Source organism: Lates calcarifer, linkage group LG6 (genome assembly GCF_001640805.2).
Source record: "Lates calcarifer isolate ASB-BC8 linkage group LG6, TLL_Latcal_v3, whole genome shotgun sequence".
NCBI lineage: Eukaryota > Metazoa > Chordata > Actinopteri > Centropomidae > Lates > Lates calcarifer.
Genome location: NC_066838.1, coordinates 21,162,380 through 21,185,186, shown reverse-complemented (window position 1 = coordinate 21,185,186; position 22,807 = coordinate 21,162,380). Strand labels below are relative to the sequence as shown.

The 22,807-nt window shown below is 41.6% G+C and overlaps 1 protein-coding gene across 1 annotated transcript in view; it reads left to right on the top strand.

Annotated features, from left to right (window-relative positions):
* Positions 1 to 22,807, top strand: part of LOC108882162 (rap1 GTPase-activating protein 1-like) — a 40,106-nt gene that overhangs the window by 10,305 nt on the left and 6,994 nt on the right. Inside the window, 15 exon segments of the mRNA XM_051071355.1 lie at positions 10,392 to 10,485; positions 14,632 to 14,667; positions 15,749 to 15,796; positions 16,305 to 16,343; positions 16,446 to 16,640; positions 17,780 to 17,883; positions 18,309 to 18,387; positions 18,494 to 18,547; positions 18,813 to 18,896; positions 19,958 to 20,058; positions 20,232 to 20,361; positions 21,209 to 21,364; positions 21,449 to 21,520; positions 21,636 to 21,722; positions 21,845 to 21,985. Coding sequence (XP_050927312.1) covers positions 10,392 to 10,485; positions 14,632 to 14,667; positions 15,749 to 15,796; positions 16,305 to 16,343; positions 16,446 to 16,640; positions 17,780 to 17,883; positions 18,309 to 18,387; positions 18,494 to 18,547; positions 18,813 to 18,896; positions 19,958 to 20,058; positions 20,232 to 20,361; positions 21,209 to 21,364; positions 21,449 to 21,520; positions 21,636 to 21,722; positions 21,845 to 21,985 — 1,420 coding nt within the window.

The following is a 22,807-nucleotide window of genomic DNA, read 5'->3' as shown; positions in this document are numbered from 1 at the left end:
CACACCTCCTGCCACTGCAGATAGACCGCTCCATTTCTGAAAGCTTTAGGTGTGGTGGCATGAATGTCTGGCCCTCAGCCCCCACTGTTTGACTGCAGCAGGTTGAACAGGGCTTTGCTGCAGTATCATCACTCCTTCCCTCTGGAATACAGATAGAGGAGGATCTCTCTTACCAGCTAGGCCTGCATTACAAAGCAGCGGCTAGGCTTGTCTGCAGAGACTGTAGTTTGGCTGTCGAGGCTGCTGCTGCAACAAACTCACTCTAAGGACGAAGACAAGAGACACTGGAGGACACTGGAGACAATAAAGAAGAAGAGGAGTATCTAAAGGAGGATACAAAACAAGAATTGTGGGTGTGAAGAGGAGGAGGAAGGATAAAGGAAGTGAGTGGATGAGGTGACGTGACAGGAAGAGAAAGAAGAGAACAGTAAATGTCTGTGATGTCTGCAAAACAAAATGCATTTAGTGCTCGGCAGAGTCACACCTCTCAGCCATTTTCAAACAAGGAGGAATTCCACCGCTTGATGAATTTGGAGGATCCTTCCCACTGTGTTAATAGAACTTGAATTATATCACATAATCATCACTGTTTATGCTCAGCGGGACAGATCAATTTCTTATAAAGCCTGCAGAGCTAGGACGAAGCAACAGTGAAAGTGGCATCAAATAATAACAGCTGCTTTTAGTGAGCATTCTTTGCTGAGTTAAGTCTGAGGACGAAAATCACGAAACGTCAAACAAAACCTCAACAAACTTGGAGATCCAAAGTCAAAATCTTCCTTTAGGTACTGTATGTTGGACAAGATGTGACTGGAAATCAGAACAGCGGGCTAAAAGTTTAACGGAACAACCTTGCAAAATGCCGTGCTCACCTTTCCGAATTGGAAGGCCAAGAAAGTTCTGGTGAGTTTCTTTTTAATCTGCCTTAAGAAGTTGTGATGGTGACTGCATGACTCTGCAATGAAATGGTACACAAGAATATAACGCACCTGCCTGATTCGTTTAGTCCTCCAAAATTCTCCCATGCCGATATTCAAGAAATGATGAATGAAACCAAACAGTGTATTCCTTGATGGCAATACACTAAGGATTTTCTATACAGTGTCATTATACGACTCTTCCATTGATGCTTTGGTTGATCATATAGAGGTATTAAGTTCTCCAAACACTGTACATGTACTCCTGTTGTCAGCAGTTGTTCGGTTTTGATCCTTCAACTCTTCTGGTTGATTAAATGTTAAATGACCAACTTCCATCTGGTCATTGTGGGTCATACACAATAAACAGATGATCCTCAAGCCCAGTCTCCACTCTCTCCGGGGGAGGCCTGTAATTGGTTGTAATCCTGTCTTGCTAAGCTCCCCTGATGGGAGGAAATGGGAGAGGAGGGTTAGTGTGGATAATGGCTATACTGAGATGTTGTATAAGAGTCTCCCTCTCTCTTTCTCTCTCTCTTGTCTGCACGCATGCAAACATATATCCAGACACAAAGTGCACTCTGCCTCCCTGTCCCTGGAGCATGATGGATTATTGTGGCAGGCTGTCCATTGTGTAACTTCCTGGCCATTCTTTAAAACAACTTGGCCACTGATCCCACTGTCTTATCCATGCTTCAGCTCACCTGACCTTCATGCGGGACAGGTCTGCAGCTTTGAACCACCCTTGGTTGTTGTTTTTTCTTGACATGAGTTAGGATTTCAGCCTCCCTGCGTTTTAAAATGTAGAAAAAAGGAGCTAAAACCTTTTCTCAGCCTGGCATAGTAACTTTGTTTCTTGAAAAATATACACCAATCAGCAACAACATAAAAACCATTGACAGGTGAAGTCAATACAATATTCTGCCGAGAAACCTTGAGTCCTGGCATTTATCTGGATCTTACTTTGACACCTGCCACCCACCAAACACTTGCAGACAAAGCAAACCCTGACAGCAGGACAACATGCCCACCGCACCTCAAAAAATGCTCAGGAATGAGAGCCCAAGGCTCCTGGCCTCCAAACTCCTGATCCAACTGAGCATCTGTGGGATATGCCGGAACAAACCAGATCCACAGAGGCTCCACCTGAAACCCAGAGGACCCAAAGGATCCACTCCCAGTGTTCCAGTCCCAGACACCGCAGGACACCCCCAGAGGTCCAGTGTCCGTGCCTGGCAGGTCAGAGCTGTTTTGGCTGCACAGAGAGGACCTACGCAATATTAAGCAGGTGGCTTTAATGTTGTGGCCAACAAGTGGCATAAAGCTGAGAGGATGCATGGTGCAGGTGCAGTCTGCAATAGTTTTTCATCAATCAATAAAATGACAATAATGATACTAGTAATAAAATGGTCCCCAAGTTGGATAAAGTGGCAAATCCAGAATTTTAAAAGAATTCTTCTCATGTGGCAGTTCTGACAAAGGCACTGTGCTCCTCCTTTTTTCTTTTTTTAGAGTGATCAGTTATTTATTTTTCACTCAGCAGGTGAAGGCAATCCAAAAACAGTTTACTTTAATGCTGCTAAATGACCTTGCTATTTATTCCAAATTGCCTAATGCAATTCCTCATTCTATTTTTATAATTTTTGGTCTATTTCATCCTTTGAGTCCTGCTTCTCCCCATAAACACTTAAAAGGTGTCACTGTAAACACTCCTCTGTTTGTGTTCACTGATTTCCCATGAGATGTCACTCTGCATCATCCTCTGTCCATCTCCTCTGCACATGCGCTCACCGCTACGCTGCGAAGCCGGGCCGGGTGTCAGTTTGCTTGTGTACGCTCATCTGTGTATGTCAAGCTGAGTTGTCTGGAAAAGCGGACGTAGTGGGAGAGCAAACTGTCAAGCCCGATCAGGGCTAGACTGTCTCTCTGTGAGTCTCCTGCTGTCCGACTAAATATAGCACCAAAGTGACAAGCTCGCCCCTGGTTCTACCCATCTCAATAATCCAAATCCTAGGATGTCATCTACCATCCAGCACCGGCACAAGATGTCTTAAAAAACATAAAGCTCAGATGACAGCAGACTGTTGAAGGTTGAGACGAGTGTCGGAGAACTTTGACAGGACATTTCTCTTATTTTATCTGATTCTTTCTGTGGCAAAGTTGTTCTGCCAGCTTTTTGAAAGTTCATTTCTTTGCCTTCAGACAGACTGTTGCAGCTATAGTATCTTCTGGGAATTGAAGAGGCAGGAAAGGTCTTTATTCCCTGTGTTTGTGGATGGGTATGTCCCTGAATATATATTTGGGGATGTGTATATCCCTTGTGGAACCCGTTTATTGATATTTGTCATGCAGAGGATGCTGTGGTAAGCCAGTGGAAGGAAGAGGCTGAGTCCAGAGAGGAGAGGAAATTCTTGCCTGATCGAAATTTGCATAAAGTTTAATATCACTGAATACACTAGTGGCTCTAATATCAAACACAAAAGAGCACATACTGATCCTGCAGTGACCTTCTGTTGTTGAAAAGGCATATCTGCATTACTGTGATTTCCCCAGGGGGTGTGTTTCCAAGGAAATCTTGACAGTGATATTCTGAGAGATAAGCAAGCTGGAAATCGGGACCTGTTGGTAGAGTGAACATCCTTTATTCAAAAACACCTGCTGTACCTGGCCTTTTAATGCATATTGAATTTGGCCAGCTGTCAAGGGAGGTGTGAGCTCAGGAGAATAGATGAAGAATTCTCTTCAGGCGTCAGATCCCGCAGATGTTTTATTATTTATAATTCCTAGCATGTAGCATTCAATGGCCATTTTGTCATAGCATTTTTCTATTCCCCTTGAATACAACACCGTAGCATTGAAATATGTTCCTACCTTGAAGTGAAAACAGCTGCCTTGATAAGAAGTACTAAGTGGCATTTCCATTTCTGACTGTTTGTATAAAATGACTTTTAGAGGCACAGTTCCCTTGGGAACAAACAGCCTCTCTGACTTATCTACTTTTTGAATTTTGTCCAGTATTTGCTTTGGTCTGCTTGTGGCAGCAGCTATAGGACAAAAAGGCCTGAAACAGATTGGGGAAAGTCATGAAGTTGTTTTTTGTTACTTCTCCTTGGCACACAGATTAAGACACAGTAGACTCAGTAGAGACAATCAATAAAATGTTATGTTACATATATTACATACATTCAGGCAGCTGAACTTCCACCAAACATTTTTGAGGGGAAATCAGACCTTTTCATCTGGAAAGATTGCCTTTGAGACTCAGAGTGAAGCCACATACACACAAAACAAGTAACTGATACAAGCACTTCACAGAGAAATGGTTTCACTTCAGAGACAATCATCCTCCCATTTGTTTGAATGCTTCAGGTCAGTCTGAGGGGGTCGGAAAGGATGGCCCAGAGAACAGGGCAATTCCAGGGTCTATTTATGTGATAATTCACAGCACATGTGTTGCTTATATCTCTGGCTGCTGTAGAACTGATGGCAGGCAAGGCAGCAGGTGCTGCTAGCTCATGATGAATTTAGAAAAATCGATCAGGGAGACCGGCTCCTAACGTCCGAGCTCTTCACTGTTACTGTTGTAATATATGATGACACAGGGGGAACAGGATCACTGAGCAACATAGCTGAGGGAGGTGGTGTCTGACCTCTGAAGTAAATTTTCTCAGCACATTATAAGCAGTGTACAGCGCAAATAACTTATGTCTGGAGACTGTCGACAGTGCTTAGAAATTAATTGAGGTCAAACCTCTGGTGAGGAGGTAAATATGTGGCTGCTGATATGCAGGCAAGGTAAGAGGGTTATATTACTCACAACCATGAGAGATATTCATTTAATTTATTCCAATACAGAATTTAACCCAGTGATGTGGCTCTAGGGAAGGCAATGTCGGTCAGTAGGTCCACGGTGGACTGCCCTGTTTTGTGCAGGCAAATGAACTAACTTTGATCTTTTGACTTTTACTCTAGTGCCACCTTGAGGTTGATATTTTTTAACTTTTAGTGAAATATCTTGACAAACTGTTTGGATTGCTGTTAAGTTTGGTATGGCTATTCATGCTGCTCAGAATATTACTGACGTTGGTGATCCCCTGACCTTTATACTTGCACCAGGAGCAGGTTGGCATTGTTAGTTTTTAGTGAAATGTCATGACAAATTGTTGGACAAATTACCATTACATTTGGTTCAGACAAATATGACACATTATGTCCCCATCTGGATGAATTGATAATCTTTTCCATCCCTTTTCATTTCATCTGGTACCACCATCAGGTCAAATTTTATATAACTGTGAATAACCAAATGTTAGGATGCTAACACGCTAAGCTAAGATGGTGAATATGGTAAACATTAGTTATTTTATTTTGATAGGACTGGCACAAAAAGGATTTACTGTACTTTTTTCCCTGTGATCACTACCAAACTCAATTAGGCTTGTAAGCAGGAGAGAATCTGAGATCATCGTTAAAATCATGCTCATCTGTCATATTTGCTTTAGGCTCCCCACCCCTAATGTAGCCCCATTACCCAGTTCAAAACAAGGCATGTAAAAAAATGCTGCATGATTATCAAACCAGTCACAATCACAGTCACAGTGGGGTTCAGGTGTGCAGCAGAGAAATCATGGTTAGGGTGTAAAGTTTTTTCAAAAGTTAGGAAGCACTTGGCACTCCTGCTTTGCCTTGCAAACAAACTGTGGGCTTGATTAAACATAGCCAATTTGTTTAAGAGTGACTGGGAGCGGGTTTTGACAAATATGAAAACAGCAGGAGAACCTTCAGACCTACTACTGCCAACACAGAGTATTTTCTCTAAAATATTTCTATTACAGTCTCAGAGACACTAAGTGACAGTGGAAATACTTAAGGTAAACTTGCACAAAAATAATTACAATGTTCAAAATTTAGATTTAGGTTTGTCCCCATTCAAAAAGACTAATGTATTTTATAAGATTTTTTGTTTATTGTGCCTGTATGAAAATGCAGTTTAAAGAGAAGAGAGTACAGTCTGCTGGAATGGTGCATTCATGTGCAGCCATTAGAGAGCTCATAAATTCACTGCTGTTTTGCTGTCAACTCTTGCGGCTCACTGCTGGCTGCAGTTGCCCGCCTCCCCGGCAGCCCCCTCTCCTCCCCCTTGAGGTCGACCACCGCTAATTAAATCTCAACCTGTGGGAGACACTCAACGGTTATGCATAAATAACCATTCATTCATATTTCAGAACAGCAGCCATCTTGCCTGCTGGAGACCTCTGACATGTTGCTGGTGTAATGTGTCTGTGATTGGAGACCTGAACCTTTAACTGGCGTGTGGGGTCACTGGCTGGTCACGTACCCACAGCCTGCCACATGCACATCATACATCATACATTCTTTGAAGCTTGCTTGGTTTATTTTCCTCAGCATAACAACATGAGTTTGAATCAGAGGAAACTCTTAGCTTTATTTAAATAAAAAAATATGAATGAAACCTGTCGAACAATGAACCTGCAGTTGCTGACTCTTGATTTATCTTATTCTAATCCTTTGGGAATTATAGGATCCAGCTAGCTTTAGCCATTATTTGAGCTTGTGTCTCAAAGGATATAGTATCGTAGTTTAACTTGAGTTCTTTGAGAAATAGCTGCTTAAAAGTTGAAAGTGAGAGAGGCAGAGAGAGAGAGAAAGAGGGGTGGGAGATGGGGAAATTTCAGGACAGCAGCAATTCTCAGAGGGCATGGTGTGGGGGCTGGAGAGGGGAGGGACCACAGGCCATTTCACCAGGCTAATGGGATGGGAATCCCTGGCAGCGGGGCCTCTCGGAAGGGATTTACTGTGGGATTCTGCAGAGGACATTGGAGCAGTGAGGACACTATCAATTCAAAACCAACCATCTTCATCCACACAAGATTAAAATACACCTCTACATGGCTCAGGATCTCTCCCTGTTCTGCTATTAGTTGTAATTTCATTTCAGCGTATGAGAGGGTCGAGTCCTCAGTGAGGTCCCAGCCTGTCGTTCTAAATGCATGTGGCTTTGATTTGATAGGAACCAGCTGCAATGATCCGTGTTAAAACGCCACCCGGTGCTAATCAGATTTTAAGCACGACATTTAAGCGAAATCTGCTTTTATCCGATGATGTGTTTTCATCTATAAGCACTATTGACAAAACCCTCAGAGATAACATTTTCATTTTTTTTTTTTACCCCACGCCTCCTGGTTCTCAGCTGCTCCAAACAAGACTAAACCCCAAAAATATCATCTACAGCCTCTTTTGAGGACCAGAAGGTGTGGGGTTAAAGATAAAGAGAGAGAGAGAGATTATTGTCTCATTACAGAAGGCCATCCCAACAAATCACAGCTAATCTGGACTTTATTAAAGTTTTGTTCAGTGACATAATACAGTTTTTTTTTTACTAGTAAGCTGGACAGTGAGAGGATTAAATGATTTTGTTTATCACAATACACAGCTCTTAATGGTGCACAGTATGAGGACTGTCCTGTAATCCCTTGTTATCTCTTCATGTCTGACACATGCAGTACACACACACACACACAAATAAACACATCTACTTTACTCTTCAGGTGCATGCTTGTTCGCTGAGAAGCTGTCTAAGGAAAGGAAAGACAAATTGACACTCTCAATGCCTTAGAGTATTATCTAGCAGGGATTTAGCAGGAAAAGGCACTACTGGTGACACTAGTCTCAGGTCTGCTGGGAACTGCCGATGGTAGTTTAGTGGAGGAAACGCGCATGTTTACTGGGGATTGAATGAGACTCATTATAGTAATTAAAAACCTTTCTACACATGCTTTCCCATGCTGCACAATGAGCATTAAAGAGGCTGCAATGTCTGTTCACCTTTGGAAGCATAATGTTGGGCATAATCACCCTGTATAAGTCATGTCATAATGAACATGAATGTGCACGTCGGTGTGTGTGGCTGATGTGGTTGCCACAGCAACAGCCCTAGCTGACTCGTGAGGCAGTGTGGGGATTGAAGGCAACCCCCGTTACCATAATCATCCCTGCTTTCCCTTCTCTATCTGAATGGCAGACTTCAGTTGTGCCCCAAATGAGTGGTGGGGGAGGGTCTCCTGCTTTGAAGGGGATAAGGGTGGCGGTGGTAATGGTTGGGGGTTGGAGCGTGGTTTAGAGTTTGGGGTTTCAGACTAGTACCGGATCATGTGTGTGTGTCAGCTTGAGAACAGACAAAGAGGGAGGAAATGCAGGAAGTGACAACTGAGAAATGCATATGTGTGTAAGAGAGACCAAGTGGGAGGAGAGAGAGAGAGTGAGAGAGAGAGGGAGGGAAGGAGGAGGATCGGCGGGGGAGAGGATGCTCACTCAGAGTGTGCGACAGTCTAAAGAGCTGAGAGTGGGGCCAGCAGGTGAACGTCTGATGGGAAGCAGCAAGTGAGCTGACTGGAGCTGCTGAGAGAGAGACACACAGAGGGAGAGAGGAGATAACTGTGAAAGAGAGAGGGAGTGTGATGCTTAACCAGAGGAGAAGCGTAGACAGTGAGTCATCTGCCTGAACACTGGTCACTGTCCGGACTTCCCAGGGAGCACCCAGCGTACAACTACCACCGTGTGAGTAAGTTTGCTGCTCCGCTCCGTGCAGGACATGGGGTCGTCCAGACGACATGCTGTGACTGCTTCACGCTGCTGATTTGTGTGGTGCATCGCTAACCAGCTGGGGTGTGTTATGTAATTTGTTGTGGTGTTGGGATGAAGCTGTGGCTTAGTGCTGCAAACTGATCTGGAGGAGGGCTTAACATGGTGAAGCTACACAGAGCAGGCAGGTGTGTGTGAGTGTGTGTGAACAGCAGTGGGTAATGTGTGCTGCACCACATGCTTCTGATGATGGGGGAGTTTGTACAGGACATTTCCTCTGTCACCTTTTCTTTGATGTGTGTTTTCTTGCTGCTTACTCTTTGCCAGTGAAGGATGTATATACTGTAGAGCTCGCCACCAATTTATACTAATTATTATTTACTGTGTGCTTTGTGCAGTAATACATTGGACACACTGATGCATTTAACGTAACACCATATCTATCTTTAAACCAACTGTTAGGAATGAAAGCATTCCCCTCACATAAATAAATAAGTGTGTGTGTGTGTGTCTGTGTGTGCCCTGCATCCATCTACTGTGCATCAGTTCTAATTAAGAGTTCAGGGCAGCTGATGCCTTATCGTATCCTGCTCTCCCATGGGAGAGCTGCTGCTGGGGCCCCTCGCCTCTCCTTGTCCATGTTTATTGAACATGCTGAGAAAAGGCTTGTGTTCATAATTGTTAGCGCTTCATTCGGATGATGCAGGACTTTCCTCATTTGAAGACCCACTCGACGTGTAATAGCAGTGTGTTAATGATTCATGCTCTTGTTTCTTCACCCATGCTTGATTCACTGAGTAACTCTGTGGATGTGAAAACAGATTTCCATCTCAGTTACTGTCCCTCTTTAGCAGGTGTTTGTCTTGTCCTCAGAGCTCCATACATTCAGTCATGTAAATAAATGCCATGTCAGTGTGGACAGACACTATTTACTTGAGAAATGATTGTTTATTGAGTTCATGAGTTGTCCATTTTGTCTCACCGAGTAACTGAATGCACTGAATAATATTTCTTTACATATGGAGGTTGGTGCTTTTTGGCTGCTAGAGTACTCATCACCTTGTGGATACAGAGCTATGAACCATATTTAATTGTGGCTGCTGCAGCCTTCTTTGACCATCACAGACAGCAGTATACATTCTTCATGCTTCATGACCATTTCAGGTCCACTTTCATCGCCATCGATCACTTCATGTGTTTGAAATAGATTGAATTAATCAAACAAATTGAAAGCCTGTTGTGCAAACTGGCCAGTTGTCAGTGTCAATAAGGCACCATGTCCAACGGAGGCATTGATCAGTGATCCTGTGGGGATAAAACCATCCTGGTAGAGATATTGAATTTAGAGCAAAGGATGCGTGACAGTAGCATTGCGCAGTTTTGCATAGCAAAGTGTAACTCTCTTGGGTTAGAGAAGAGAGATGCTCTGTGTGAATAAATGTTAAACTATGGGTATTGTGTCCCTAGATCCCTGAAGTCATGGTGAATAGAGGATGATACTCTAAAGGAATTGAAGATTCTGCACAGAGGAATAGGATTTGTTATCCTCTGGGATTTTTTTCAGCCTGAACAGCAAGAAAATCATACATTTACTCAATGCAAGTGTCAGACATAACAATATGCTTCACTTTCTTCACATGAAAAAGAACAGATCAGTAACACATAGATGATTAAGTTAATTCTAAAAAACATAATCATAATCTTAGGGCCATTGCAATGCCTCAGACCACCACTCCATACAAATGACTCCCTGTTGCTAAATAAGACCAACAACATTTCCTGAGGCATTACCTGTTATTGTCCTCTTGCTTGGTCTCAAACTGTGGGTGACCTTTTCTGACTGAATGTTCTTTTGCATCTGTCTGATTGTAGGAAACAAGATGGGAGTGACCCCCGAATTTCTGCAACACTAGAGCCCCAGCTGTTCCAGCCTACGCTCCCATACTCCACCTCACCCTTCCACAAGGTAGGAGGAGAATGAGGGGGAGCTGAGTTTACACTTTGACCCTTTGACCTTATCTGATGGACCTCCATGTGACCTTTATTTCTGAGATCTTTGTTAGGTGTCTCTGCTCATCTTGTCTCTACACCTGCTTCTGTCTGAATGCTCTCGCTCGGTGTAATCTCTCATGACTGTGTTAGACACAGACTGTCTCTGAGCAGTGTTTCTTTGAATTTTTATTCTTGTCTTCTTTTGTTTAACTTGTAATTAGAGTGCACAGAGCTCAGTGTCTAGGATGATTATGTTTGCCTGATTCAATTAATTAATAGAAATCTATTTTTAGCAGGAAATTGTCAGCTTTTGTGCCGACATTTTCTCAATCCTAGCCTAGCAAGTCTGACTCCTTCAAGGCAAACAAAACACTCACTGTCTGAGCAATTGTCTTAAAAAATAAAAAGACAAGCTTAACAATTATCTAGGATGTATCACCATATTGGAAAATCAGTAATGTTTTATCAGTCAATGTGTGGGGTTCAATTGTTATTCAGCTGTTTTTATGTCAGTCTGCCAGTTTTACTTCAGCACCAGTTAAAAATAATCAACCATTTTGCAGGCTTTTTAAATGGAAAAGCTAATTAGCTGATTACTGCTCTTCCAAAATATGTTTTTTTAAGCTTGCAATGCATTTTCTGCCATTTACTGTATATGCAAGGTATATCAACATATATATATATATCATTTCAATAAATCTATTCAGGCTGTCACAGTACCTATTGAATCCATCTCGCTGTCAGAATCTTCATGCCTACCTTTGGCATGCCTAAAAAAATGAGCGACTGGCCTGAAAAACCTGTCAGGGATATTTTAGAAACTGAACAAAGCTGAGCTCTGTGGTGATTAAAAGTGGATACAATCTCACTCTTGTTGGATTGGTTTCATGAGGTCTCTCACACTTTGGATGGGGCTTACACTTTCCACAATCTGACTTGATCTAAGTGGAGCAGAGGGAGAGGGAAGAGAAAGGGATTAAAGGAGAATTTGGAGATTGGGTTATTTAAGTGTCACTACTGATCCCCGCAGCACACACCATCTGTAGGTGCCTCAGACCTATTATTTACAATTAGTCAGACATGAGGAGAGGATTTTTGAAACTTCTGTGTGCCCACAGATTTCCATGATATGCAAACCAAACATAGCTAGGAAAGTCACTGAATTCATAACTTATAGTTTTTTACCTGTTTTTCTGCACTTCCTGAAGGTGAAACAGCGGAAATGTGTAATATATGGATTTGTATTTAGGCAGAAATAAACACTTTAAAGGGAGCAGTTAAAAGGCAGTTATATCTAATATCCTACCTACCTCTGTAACCCCATTAATTCAACCCCCTTTAATTTGGAAACCAGCGAGGGGAACATATCTGATGCGGATACTGAGGGACAGCACGGAACTGTGATGTACTGCAGTATAATAAGGGCTTAGTGGGGCAAGACTCAGAGGAGTGTATCACTTTAATCAGAGCCCATGTGAAAACCAGGTCAATCTGCAATTAACCCCACCAGGTCTTATGGTCACTAGCCTAATTCAAACTACACTACTGTGCTGTCATGTCAATATTGTTGCATATTTTGGAGAGAGGTAACACAAACACACAAAGTCGTTTTCAGACTTTGCTGCACACTCTCCAGGCACAAGCTCATTAAAAAAACAACACATGTATTTCAAGATATGCCTGTTCTGAGATGCTAGTAACCCAGTTACTGCAACAGCCTCAGTATACACACACACAGCCACATACACACACTCATAAACCCTTGATAGAGTCCAGTGCTCATGGACAGTATTTCCTCACTGAAGTGGGGTGGGGTTCCTAATGCAGACATGGTCATTCGAACCATTAATGCAAGTGAATTACAACATGCTCTTCACAGAAGTTGCATCAGTCAGGGATAAAATCCTATAGCCCTCCATAAATTTGGGAAGCAAGTGAAATCCTAAATAATTCTGAATTAGCTGGAGCCAAAATGCAGAACTAAGAACGAGAACTATGTTGCATCAAAGAAAAATAACAGAATAAGCCCCTGGATCCGTCCGACACTCGTTATTCTCGTGGTGCTGTTCAAAGTTTTAATGAGCTCGGTGAGGATGCATGCAGCCGACAAGTCTGGAGGAGAGAGGAGGTCTTGCACATTTAATTTGCCTCTTGTCACAATGACGATCCTATTAGCTCTCATAATGAAAGGTCTCAGCTCTAACACCTGCACTGTGTGCTAGCCTGGCTCCCTACGGATTCCCACACCTCCTCCACTCTGGTCATCTCTGAAAAGTGTTTTTCTGCTGAAATGAGATGTCTTGTTTTTTTTTACCCTAAAGTTCTACTGCAGTTTGCAATCATTTAGGACTGTTGTCTCCTTTGCTCTTTCCATCTCCTTATTTTACACATTTTTGTTCACAGCTGGTATTCTTGAATGTGGTTTGCAGTCATCATATATTTAGGACCGCCCATACAGCTATAATGCTCCACCTCTGGCTACCTGTAGCCTAAGCTGAGATAGGGTTAGTGATAAAGACAGATACGGATGATATGTGGTTTCCTCCCACAGTATGTTTAAGAAAGAGACTCGCACAGAGGGATCAGCAGAGGACAGCAGCTTCATTCAGAGGACTACAACTCTACTCTTAAAGCAATAACAGCTGCCTTTGCGTACAACCTGAGATGTACACTCGCTGATAATCTTGTGTGTTTAGAGCACACACTGGGAGAGCCTGTGGCTCTTGTCTCCAACTTTGCCTGATCCAACACTTTGTCAGTCATGGTTGCAGTTAGCAGGGGGTGCAGCTTTACCTCAGGTGTCACAGTGGGACACAGTCAACTGTCTACCATTTGACAAAGACACAGCAGTCAGAGAGAGAGAGAGTTTAATCCAAACCTGCTCAAGTCAAGTCGACACATCTTTTGATGCTGCAGGGCGCCAGCTTATGGACAGCTAAAATGGCTAAAAATCATGACAACCACTTCTATCCTCCAATGGTGACAAAGGCACACTGGAAGAAACCCAGCTATGTAAGTAGCTTTACTTTAGACATGCTGGATGGAAAGCATCACTAGTTGGCAAACTAAAGAGGGAATTTGGCTGTATTTTTAGCAGCGACTTGGACAACTGCCTCTCCAAATTGAGATTAGAGTTGTGAATGTAAAACCTGACAGGTCATGTTGGTTGTCTATTGAACCGATGAGCAGAAGAAAACATGCATGTTTGTGAGGGAACATTTCAAGTTTTAACATCAGGTGTTTCTTTCAGTGTAAAGAAACAAATAACATTGTAAGATTTAATCAGGCATATCCATGCTTTTTGGACATGCACATACAGTTCTATGGCTAATGTAGTTGCTGTTTAAACCAAAGATAATATGAGGTTAAAGCTCCTTTTATTCTAATCTCTGGTTAATGTTGTTGAAGTTGGTCTTATTTACTTTCAGGGTTTGTGGCAGACTATTGTTTGCACATGGTGGAGGACTTTACTCATACTCACACTGAAAGCTAAGACACGATTGCTCTGTACACAAACATGTTTGACTATGTCAGGCTTCACTAGCTGAACCTTTCAGCCTTCACTTGATTACTCCAGACTGATATACCGGTGGACCGTTGTAATTCTGAATTTTCTGCAGTAGTTAGAATCGTCATGGTCAGTGGATACATGTTTCGCATGTGAAAACTTAAAGGACAACACCCCAACAGCTGTGGTGTGGCTCCACAGGATTAGGTAGGTGTTTAACATGGACAAGCTGGTTGGTCACACTTGACTCTGTAATAGTGTGACAAACACTTGGGAGAGGCAAGAGATCACATGCAGCCGTCGGGTAAAATGTTGTTTAGGTAAATGTAAGTCAGAACTTTGTCAGTGTTTAAATTCATGCAAACAGTTGACAAAAGATGTGACCTTTAGCAACTTAACAACATCTTCTGTACAGCACTGAGTAATGGCAATTTAACCATAACTTTCTGTTTGGAGGTTAAATGTGTTTCAATGTGTGTCTCAATTGCTGGAGCGTGATGAAGCTCTGAACAATGAACAGAGTTGACATCAGACTAACTCTTGTAGAAATACATTGACTTCCACACCCAACAAATGAACTCAAAACATTTCATCTCACTCTCCTCTCTCCAGACCACAGATTTATTTGAAATGATTGAAAAGATGCAGGTAAGATGACGCATTGATCTTTGCATTTCGTCTTGGGTCTTTAAGCCGTACTCACCAAGCAACTAACCAGCCAATGTGTCTCCTAATTCTGCAGCAGTCTGACCCTCTCCTTGGTAACAATACTTATCTATCTGCACTCGAGAAGGATATTGTGTCTGGTGGTTTCAGAGGAGAGTTGTCAGAGCATAATATGTGTGTCTCACTGTCTCTATTAACATTCTGGTTGTAACACTGGCTGACAGCTTTATAAGCTTATTATCTCACCTCAAGAAACCGTCTCTTGGCTTCTGAAGGCTTGGGAAGGATGTTTGTTTTAATCACGTGATCCCACACATACAGAGTTTGACAATAGAGCTTATCAGATTTGATAATCTATTTGTGTGGGTGTGTTAGTAATTAATACATCAGTGATACAGTACACATAGGCCATTGTTCCCAAAAATATCTTGTAATAGAAAGAAAGAAATGGGATGTGATGCAGGATTGTGTTGTTTCCGTCAGACAATATATATCGGTATGATGTATCGACTTTGTTGACCATTCACTAGCCCTTTAATATCACTGCATCACTCTCTTTCACACATGAACATATACATAACTCAGGTTCAATGGGTGTTTCATTATAGGAGCGTCACCTACTCACTCTAAATCTTTTTTAATCCCCGGGGTCTTATTACCATACCTCTCCGGTGTGCTAAGAGATTTTTCAGTCACTCCCAAATACCTGCTTTTTAGCATCCTTTAATTGTCTTTTGGTATCCCTGCTCCCTGTGTATGAAATGTAACTCTTTCTGTATCTTTCCATCTGTTCCTCTCTGAGTTTGCTTTGTTGCCTGCTGCATATCTCTTGGGAAAACTGTGTCATTATGTAATGAGGTTGATCATTTTCTCCCAGTTTGTTTTCTTGTAGAACATGATTATTACTCTGCTTTATGTAGGTTTTTTTGTATTTCTAATCAGTGAGAAGTGCATGAATTCACATATTTGTGTTGACTTCAAAACCAGCTGCTGTGTTGATGACCGGGCGTGACCCTCCTGTCTCTCTCTCCTGGTTTTCTTATCTCCCCCTCTCCTCTCATAGGGCAACAGGATGGATGAGCAGAGGTGCACCTTTCCTCCCCCACTCAAGGTGCGACTCTCCGTGCAGAGAGAGAGAGCGTTATTCACATGATGCGGTCATTGTGTCACAACTGCTCCACCATATCTTGCTCTGCCAGACAGGCTGATTACCTCGGCACAGAGTAGCACAGTATTATTCATAAAGCAGTGAAATGCTCTCAGGTCTTACCATACAACAGTTAGTAAGGATTCAAAATGTGTGCCCTGATGATTTTGCTCTGCAGCATGAAATACTGAAATCTTAGTGACAAAGAATTGAACAGGATATGATGCTAATGCTGGTAATGCACGATTAAAAATGATCAGTGAGCCCAGTTACATATATATGTATATGGATAATAATGGCTTTGATCAAACATGCATTGATAACTCATTCCTATATAGTTGCTAAACTGATTTTCACTGCATAACAGTTATGCAATTCTGCGTCCTTTGGGATTATAGAGTTGGACTGTGTGGTTATTTTTACTCTTTGATGAGGAAGGAACAAACAAAGCTTTTTTCCTAATTTTTTTCAGACCGAGGAGGACTACATTCCATACCCAAGTGTCCATGAGGTAGGGTGACAATGTGTTGTAGTAGCACTTTTCAGCATCAGTGTTTATGTATCTCTCAGAAATCACTTTTTTTTTTTTTTGCTGTGTTATATTTTGGGACAGGTGCTGGGCAGAAAAAGTCCCTTTCCTCTCATCCTCCTGCCACAGTTTGGGGGGTACTGGATTGAGGGGACCAACCATGAGCTCAGTGACACCTCTGTGGACACAGAGCAGCTGCAGCCTCTGTCCCCAAACACCCGCACCAAGCTGGAATGTAACACAACTGCCACACTCTTCAGGAAACACTTCCTGAGCAAGGTTAGCCACTTCTGCTATAATGTAGATTTTTTTTTTACTTGATTTTTTCATCCTTCTTCTTTTCAAAGTATGAAATATTCATGACAACATAAGCGCTCTCAAAGACAACCTTTCATGAAAAACAAAAAGAAAAAACAGGAGTGGATTGTGGGGGTGATCCAAAACATATTAATTTCTTAACACATAATAATCTATTAAACTAATCCAGGGACATATGTTGTGGAACCATTCTCTCCATCTTTCATGCACTTGTAAATTAACTCTTAACTGAAATGCAATTTGTGACAGGGCTTGAATTTTCCCTATAATTTCTTTACAGTTGTATAAATTAAAATTAAAAGCAGAATCCAAATGATAGAAAAATGATTATGTATACAATTTAAGTATTTACCATTTTTAAAATGAATTTGTATCATCTCCAACATTTGCTCCAAATTATATTTAGCTTGTTAAATTGCTGTGATGAAATAGCACTACTTTATATTCCATACACGCTTCTGCTCCAGAAACTGGATGCAGTAGTTGTATGTGTTGCTCTATACACAATGTCTTCTTAGCTTAGGCTGTACATCTTCATCTTGTTCCTGCTTTAATTTGTTGATTCACAGTTTTTTCTGTGTGTATTTTTTTTTAACGGTTGTAATCATGCAATTAAATATGATGATAGGAAAGATCAAATAGTCAGGTTTATTTAGTAATGAAGTCAAGTGAAGGTGTTTTCTAAAAGTGTTTTCAAAGTGATATTACTGAAGTCATGAATGTCCTCATTAAAACAGCTTCCTTCCTCCTCAAATGAGCTCCATTACTCTCATAGTTTATTTCACTATCAGTTGCACTTCTTGCTCATTATAGTAGTGAAATGAATTACCAATGAGAGAATCCCAGTGGAATAAACCACTAACAGCAACTAGCCTCACTGTTTGGCACCTCATACACTATTGCTAATGAAGATACATTTGGCTTTGCCACCTGTTCTTGCGTAATGTGAACAAATTTGATCTGCCTGTAGTAGAAGAGCAGCAGCAGAAGAAAAGGTACTCAGATTGTAAAGATGACTGGAGCACATCCTCATGTCCTTCACATGTGTGTGGCTGTTTATGACAGATAGTAATGGCTGTATCCGTGCACTTTGCCCTCAGGAACACTTTAATTACTATTCAGTGGACAGTGCCCTTGGACATCTGGTGTTCTCACTAAAGTATGATGTGATTGGTGACCAGGAACATCTCCGGCTAATGCTCAGGTAACGCTCATTATGCACACACGGTGCAGTACAATGTTGCTTAAATTACAGAGAAAGCCAATTTTTTAAATCTGAATTGTGCACATTAGCAGCTGAAATACTGAACGTGCAGGCTTAGATAAAATGTCACCTTGATCAACAGGAAATAGATACAGGATAATCTACTTTTTTTTTGCTCCTGAAATGCCCAGTATTGACTGGATGAACACATCCTCTCAGCACGGGTGTTATCGTAAAAGTCATAAAGCTAGAGAGAGTGTCAACAGCGCTGTCATTTCTACAGCAGAGTAACAGATGGACTATTTAGGCCAGTGAGTGGGTGGGGAAGCTCGATGATGGTCCATACCGGATCATCTCTTTCCCATCTGATAAGTTCTGAGAAAATGTTGCATCAGACCACACTGATTGTTTTATGACCTCACCAGGACCAAACTGAAAACCTACCACGATGTGATCCCCATTTCCTGCCTGACAGAGTTTCCCAATGTGGTCCAAATGGCCAAGGTTAGAGGAGTTGTTTTCATTATGCAGAGATTTGTCTGTTTTTTTGGTATGTTTTTTTTGTCTGTTGTGTCCAAGCACATTCTGACAGTTTTTTTTTTAATCCAAGCTCGTCTGTGAAGAGGTCAACGTGGACCGTTTTTTTCCTGTCCTTTATCCAAAAGTAAGATCTGGTTTGGTTTGTATAGCTGCAGCTGCTTAATATGCCCCTTTATATGTCTTCCAGTCCCACATTGGAAACACTGTCCATGGAAACAAACAGAGGGAATTTCATACTAAACACATTATAATTTTGGATGATACCCTCTTGATTTGTACTGAAGACTCATAGCCTCAGATAAACATTTGAAAACATTTTTGCACAGAAACCTGTAAAAATATCCTCCTATCTTCCTAATATTTCTCGTTATATCTATATTTATCTACAGGCTTCGAGACTTATTGTCACCTTTGATGAACATGTGATAAGCAACAATTTCAAGTTTGGGGTCATCTATCAAAAGTTTGGACAGGTAAGCTGTAAAGCCTGGATGTAAGCGGGCGAACAGGATAGATGCATGCATGCATCTTTTATATTCACTGTATTCAGTCCAAGAACAATTAGCATGGACTATACATTGTAATTTCTTATTTTCTCAAGGAAGCTGATTATGCTCAGTCATTCTCTGTCTTAATTATGGCTCTCGGTCGAGCCCTGTCACTGTGCCTGTCTTCAACGTTCCCTCTCATTTTCTGAGGCAATCACAGCCCTTTTGTTTACTATGTGGGGGGGCAAAAGAGCTACTGAATACTTTGCTGAGGGCACTTGTACCTTCAAATTGGAGACCTCATTGTGCAGAGATCTACACTGTCAATCTCTTAAGGCCTGCAGCAGTTTCAATACAGTGTTAAATTCATTGTGAATGAGCTAAGGGCCACCTCACAAAGACAGTGAGTGCCCTCTGCTCCTCCTCTCTGACATTTTCTATTCAGGTGTGGTGCTAAGCAGAGAAAGACATGATGTTAAATAGGCATATTGCATATGGGAAATAAAACAGAAATACTCAATAAGCAGCAGAAGCTTCTTATCAGGCATTGTTTCTATTCTGAGGCAGGCTTTTGTTTTCACATCACCACTCCACTCTGTAACAATAGATAATCAACCCTCCATCACACATGATCATTATTGTACAATCCTTCCTGAAGCCTATCTCTAAACCTGCTGTTAGTGTACCTAAAGCTTTAATTGATCGAAGCCACCTTTGTCATTTTGAATGCAAATGCTGTGTGTTTGAACAAGAGTGCCAAACACACACTAGGTACACTTTACTTACTGGCTTCAAGTTATCGAATCTAATGATCTGTTGAAATAAAAACATACCTTACGTAAAATACTCATTGTGCTAGTGCTGGCTTATTCGATTAGTTTTTATTCTCCTTCTCAGCCATTGTCCTTAATGCTTTTTCATTTGTAATGCAGGCATAAGTGGCATTATTATTAGAGTGTGATGTACAAACTATCCTCAGTATTTTTAGCTGCTGACATCATTTGGTTTCTTGATGTTTATGAGGTTGTTTTTTTTACTGGTTACAGACTTCAGAGGAAGAGCTATTTGGCAACAGTGAAGAGAGTCCTGCCTTTGTAGAATTCCTGGAGTTTTTAGGAGAGAAAATTGAGCTGCACAACTTTAAAGGGTAAGGACCTAACTGTGGTTCAAAAGGCAGTAAGTATACTCTACCATACATTTTATAACATGAAATATATAACTACAATTTCCAGTATGTCAGGCTAGCTACAGGAATGATGGTCATGCTACTACAGCGATGGTGGAGAACATCCTATTAGACATGGCTCTATGTGCTTGCAGTTTCCGTGGAGGGTTAGATGTGACTCACGGGCAGACTGGTACAGAATCTGTCTACTGCAACTACCGCAACAAAGAGGTCATGTTCCATGTGTCCACAAAGCTGCCTTACACAGAGGGGGACACCCAGCAGGTAATGTAATGCAATACCAGGCTAACACACCTTTCATGATTCACAGCAAGCAGTCAGACTGGTTCCCTCTGGGTGTTATAGTATTGTGTTTTGCATGTACCTCCCTGTTGTGCCAAGCAACAAGGAGGTACATGCAAAATACCCACTAGTAGTTAACATTAATCACTTTAAATGTATGTCTTAGTGTCTACCTATGTGAACAGCACTGCTCCCTCACAGTGATTTAAAGCTGAGATGCAGCACTGCATAGCACAGACAGCTGAGTACTCCTCCTCCTCTGTCTGACATATTCATGCAAACACTGATTAATTAGCACAAGCTTGCACACCATTTGCTATACTGGCTTGCACAAACACAGATGAGGCTGTGTCTATATGTTCAGTCTCCCTGGCAGTAGTGGGTGTTAAACATTGGATCCTTTGAGCCAATCAGTGCTTGTCCCAGCTGCCATCAGGGGACACAGTGCCCCCTGGTGGTGTTTTACAAATTCACATGCTTTTAGCTGTTGGACATTTTTTTTAAATAAATGTATTTTTTTACAGTCTGCTCAAGCAATTTTCAGCAAAGCATAATTTGAATTAGATAGGGCTTTGTCAAGAATTAGTAGGAACCACAGTGAAAAGGTCTCCCATATTACTTTCAAATTCCCTTCCAGGCAGCATTTAAGATGTCCTAAAAAAAATCCTAAATGTAGCTATCTCATAACCAAATAACACTCATACATATCATCCAGTGCTTGGCATGAACATTCTTGGATCGTACCATTACTGTTTTTGAGAAAAGCATACCCTCATTCATTCATCTGTAAATATATTTTTTAAGTTGTTGTGTGGCTGTTGCGTTGCAGTTACAGAGAAAGAGGCACATAGGGAACGATATTGTGGCCATCGTATTCCAAGAAGAAAACACTCCCTTTGTACCAGATATGATTGCCTCCAACTTCCTCCACGCTTATGTAGTGGTCCAAGTGGTCAACCCGTGCTCTGACAATGTTCTCTACAAGGTGAGCTATTTCCCTAATTCCTTTACTTTACTTTCCTTACTGTGATAAATGGTGATTGTACCTCATCTCACTCTTTATTCTTAGGTGTCGGTGACAGCAAGAGATGATGTACCTTTCTTTGGCCCAGCCCTCCCAAACCCTGCTGTCTTTAAAAAAGTAAGAGAAAGAACAACTTGTAGACCTGAACTGCTGCATCCTCTCCCCAGTGCACTTTCCATCTCTTTGTCATCTTTTAATTTATAACATGATAGCTTTGCTTCTCTCTTCTCAGGGCCCTGAATTCCATGAATTCCTTTTTACTAAGCTCATCAATGCAGAATATGCTTGCTACAAGGCTGAGAAATTTGCCAAATTAGAGGTGAGTTGTTGAAAAACATCTAAAAAACAGTTCTGTCATTTTGCATCTCTGGTCAGAGCCATACAAAGTATCCTTTGCTTCTCATTGTTTCATGTTCCTCTTCGTGTATGTGTGTGTGTAAGGAACGAACGCGGTCGGCCTTGTTAGAGACACTGTATGAGGAGCTCCATGTGAACAGCCAGGCCATGATGGGAGTTGGAGGAGAGGACGACAAACTGGAAAATGGGAGTGGAGGAGGAGGGGGCTTCTTTGAGTCCTTCAAGGTAACTGGAGAGGCAGCAGCAGACGCTGGGGCTTCAAACCGACAGCTTTACTTCCTGCATATTTCTGCTTCAGTGGAAAAGGCCTGAGAAGCTAAAATGTGTTTGCATAAACAAAGTCCTTTGTAAAGATTTAAATTCTATATTTTACTTATGCTAGCACTGGGATAATGGAAAGGAACACTGTTTTCTACGTAGACTGAAATTTAAATTCAAGTTCAGTCTTATCTCTATTAAAGAACTAGCATTTTGGAACATGCTTATTTGCTTTCATGCCAAGTATTAAATGAGAAGATTGATATGTATGTCTGGTAAGTATTAGTTACAGTCCACATCCAGTTAGCTTAGCTTAACATTCGCCCATCCATTCTCTGCTGCCTATCTGGAATCAGGTCACGTGGCAATAAGTTAAGTGAGGTAGTCCAGACGTCCCACTCTCCAGCAACATTTTCCAGCTCCTTCTGGTGGATCCTGAGGTGTTCCCAGACCAAATGAGATATATATTCTCTCCTGTGTGTTCTAGCTCTACCCCAGGGTTTCCTACGAGTTGTCTGCTATATGAAGCTGTAGCCAGCAGCAAGTTCTCTTAGCTTATTTAAGAGCTATGTAGACCTAGCTCTGTGGCACGGAAATGCTGCTGGGGAATGGGACATCTGAATTATCTTGTTTAACCTGCTGTCACCACAACCTGACTCTGGATAAAACGGTAGAAAATGAATGGATGGATCTTCTCATCTAATTCTGAGCAAGAAAACAAATAAGTGTATTTTTCAAAAATGTCAAACCACTCCCTTAAGTGTCATTATAAGACTATAAGGATCATTG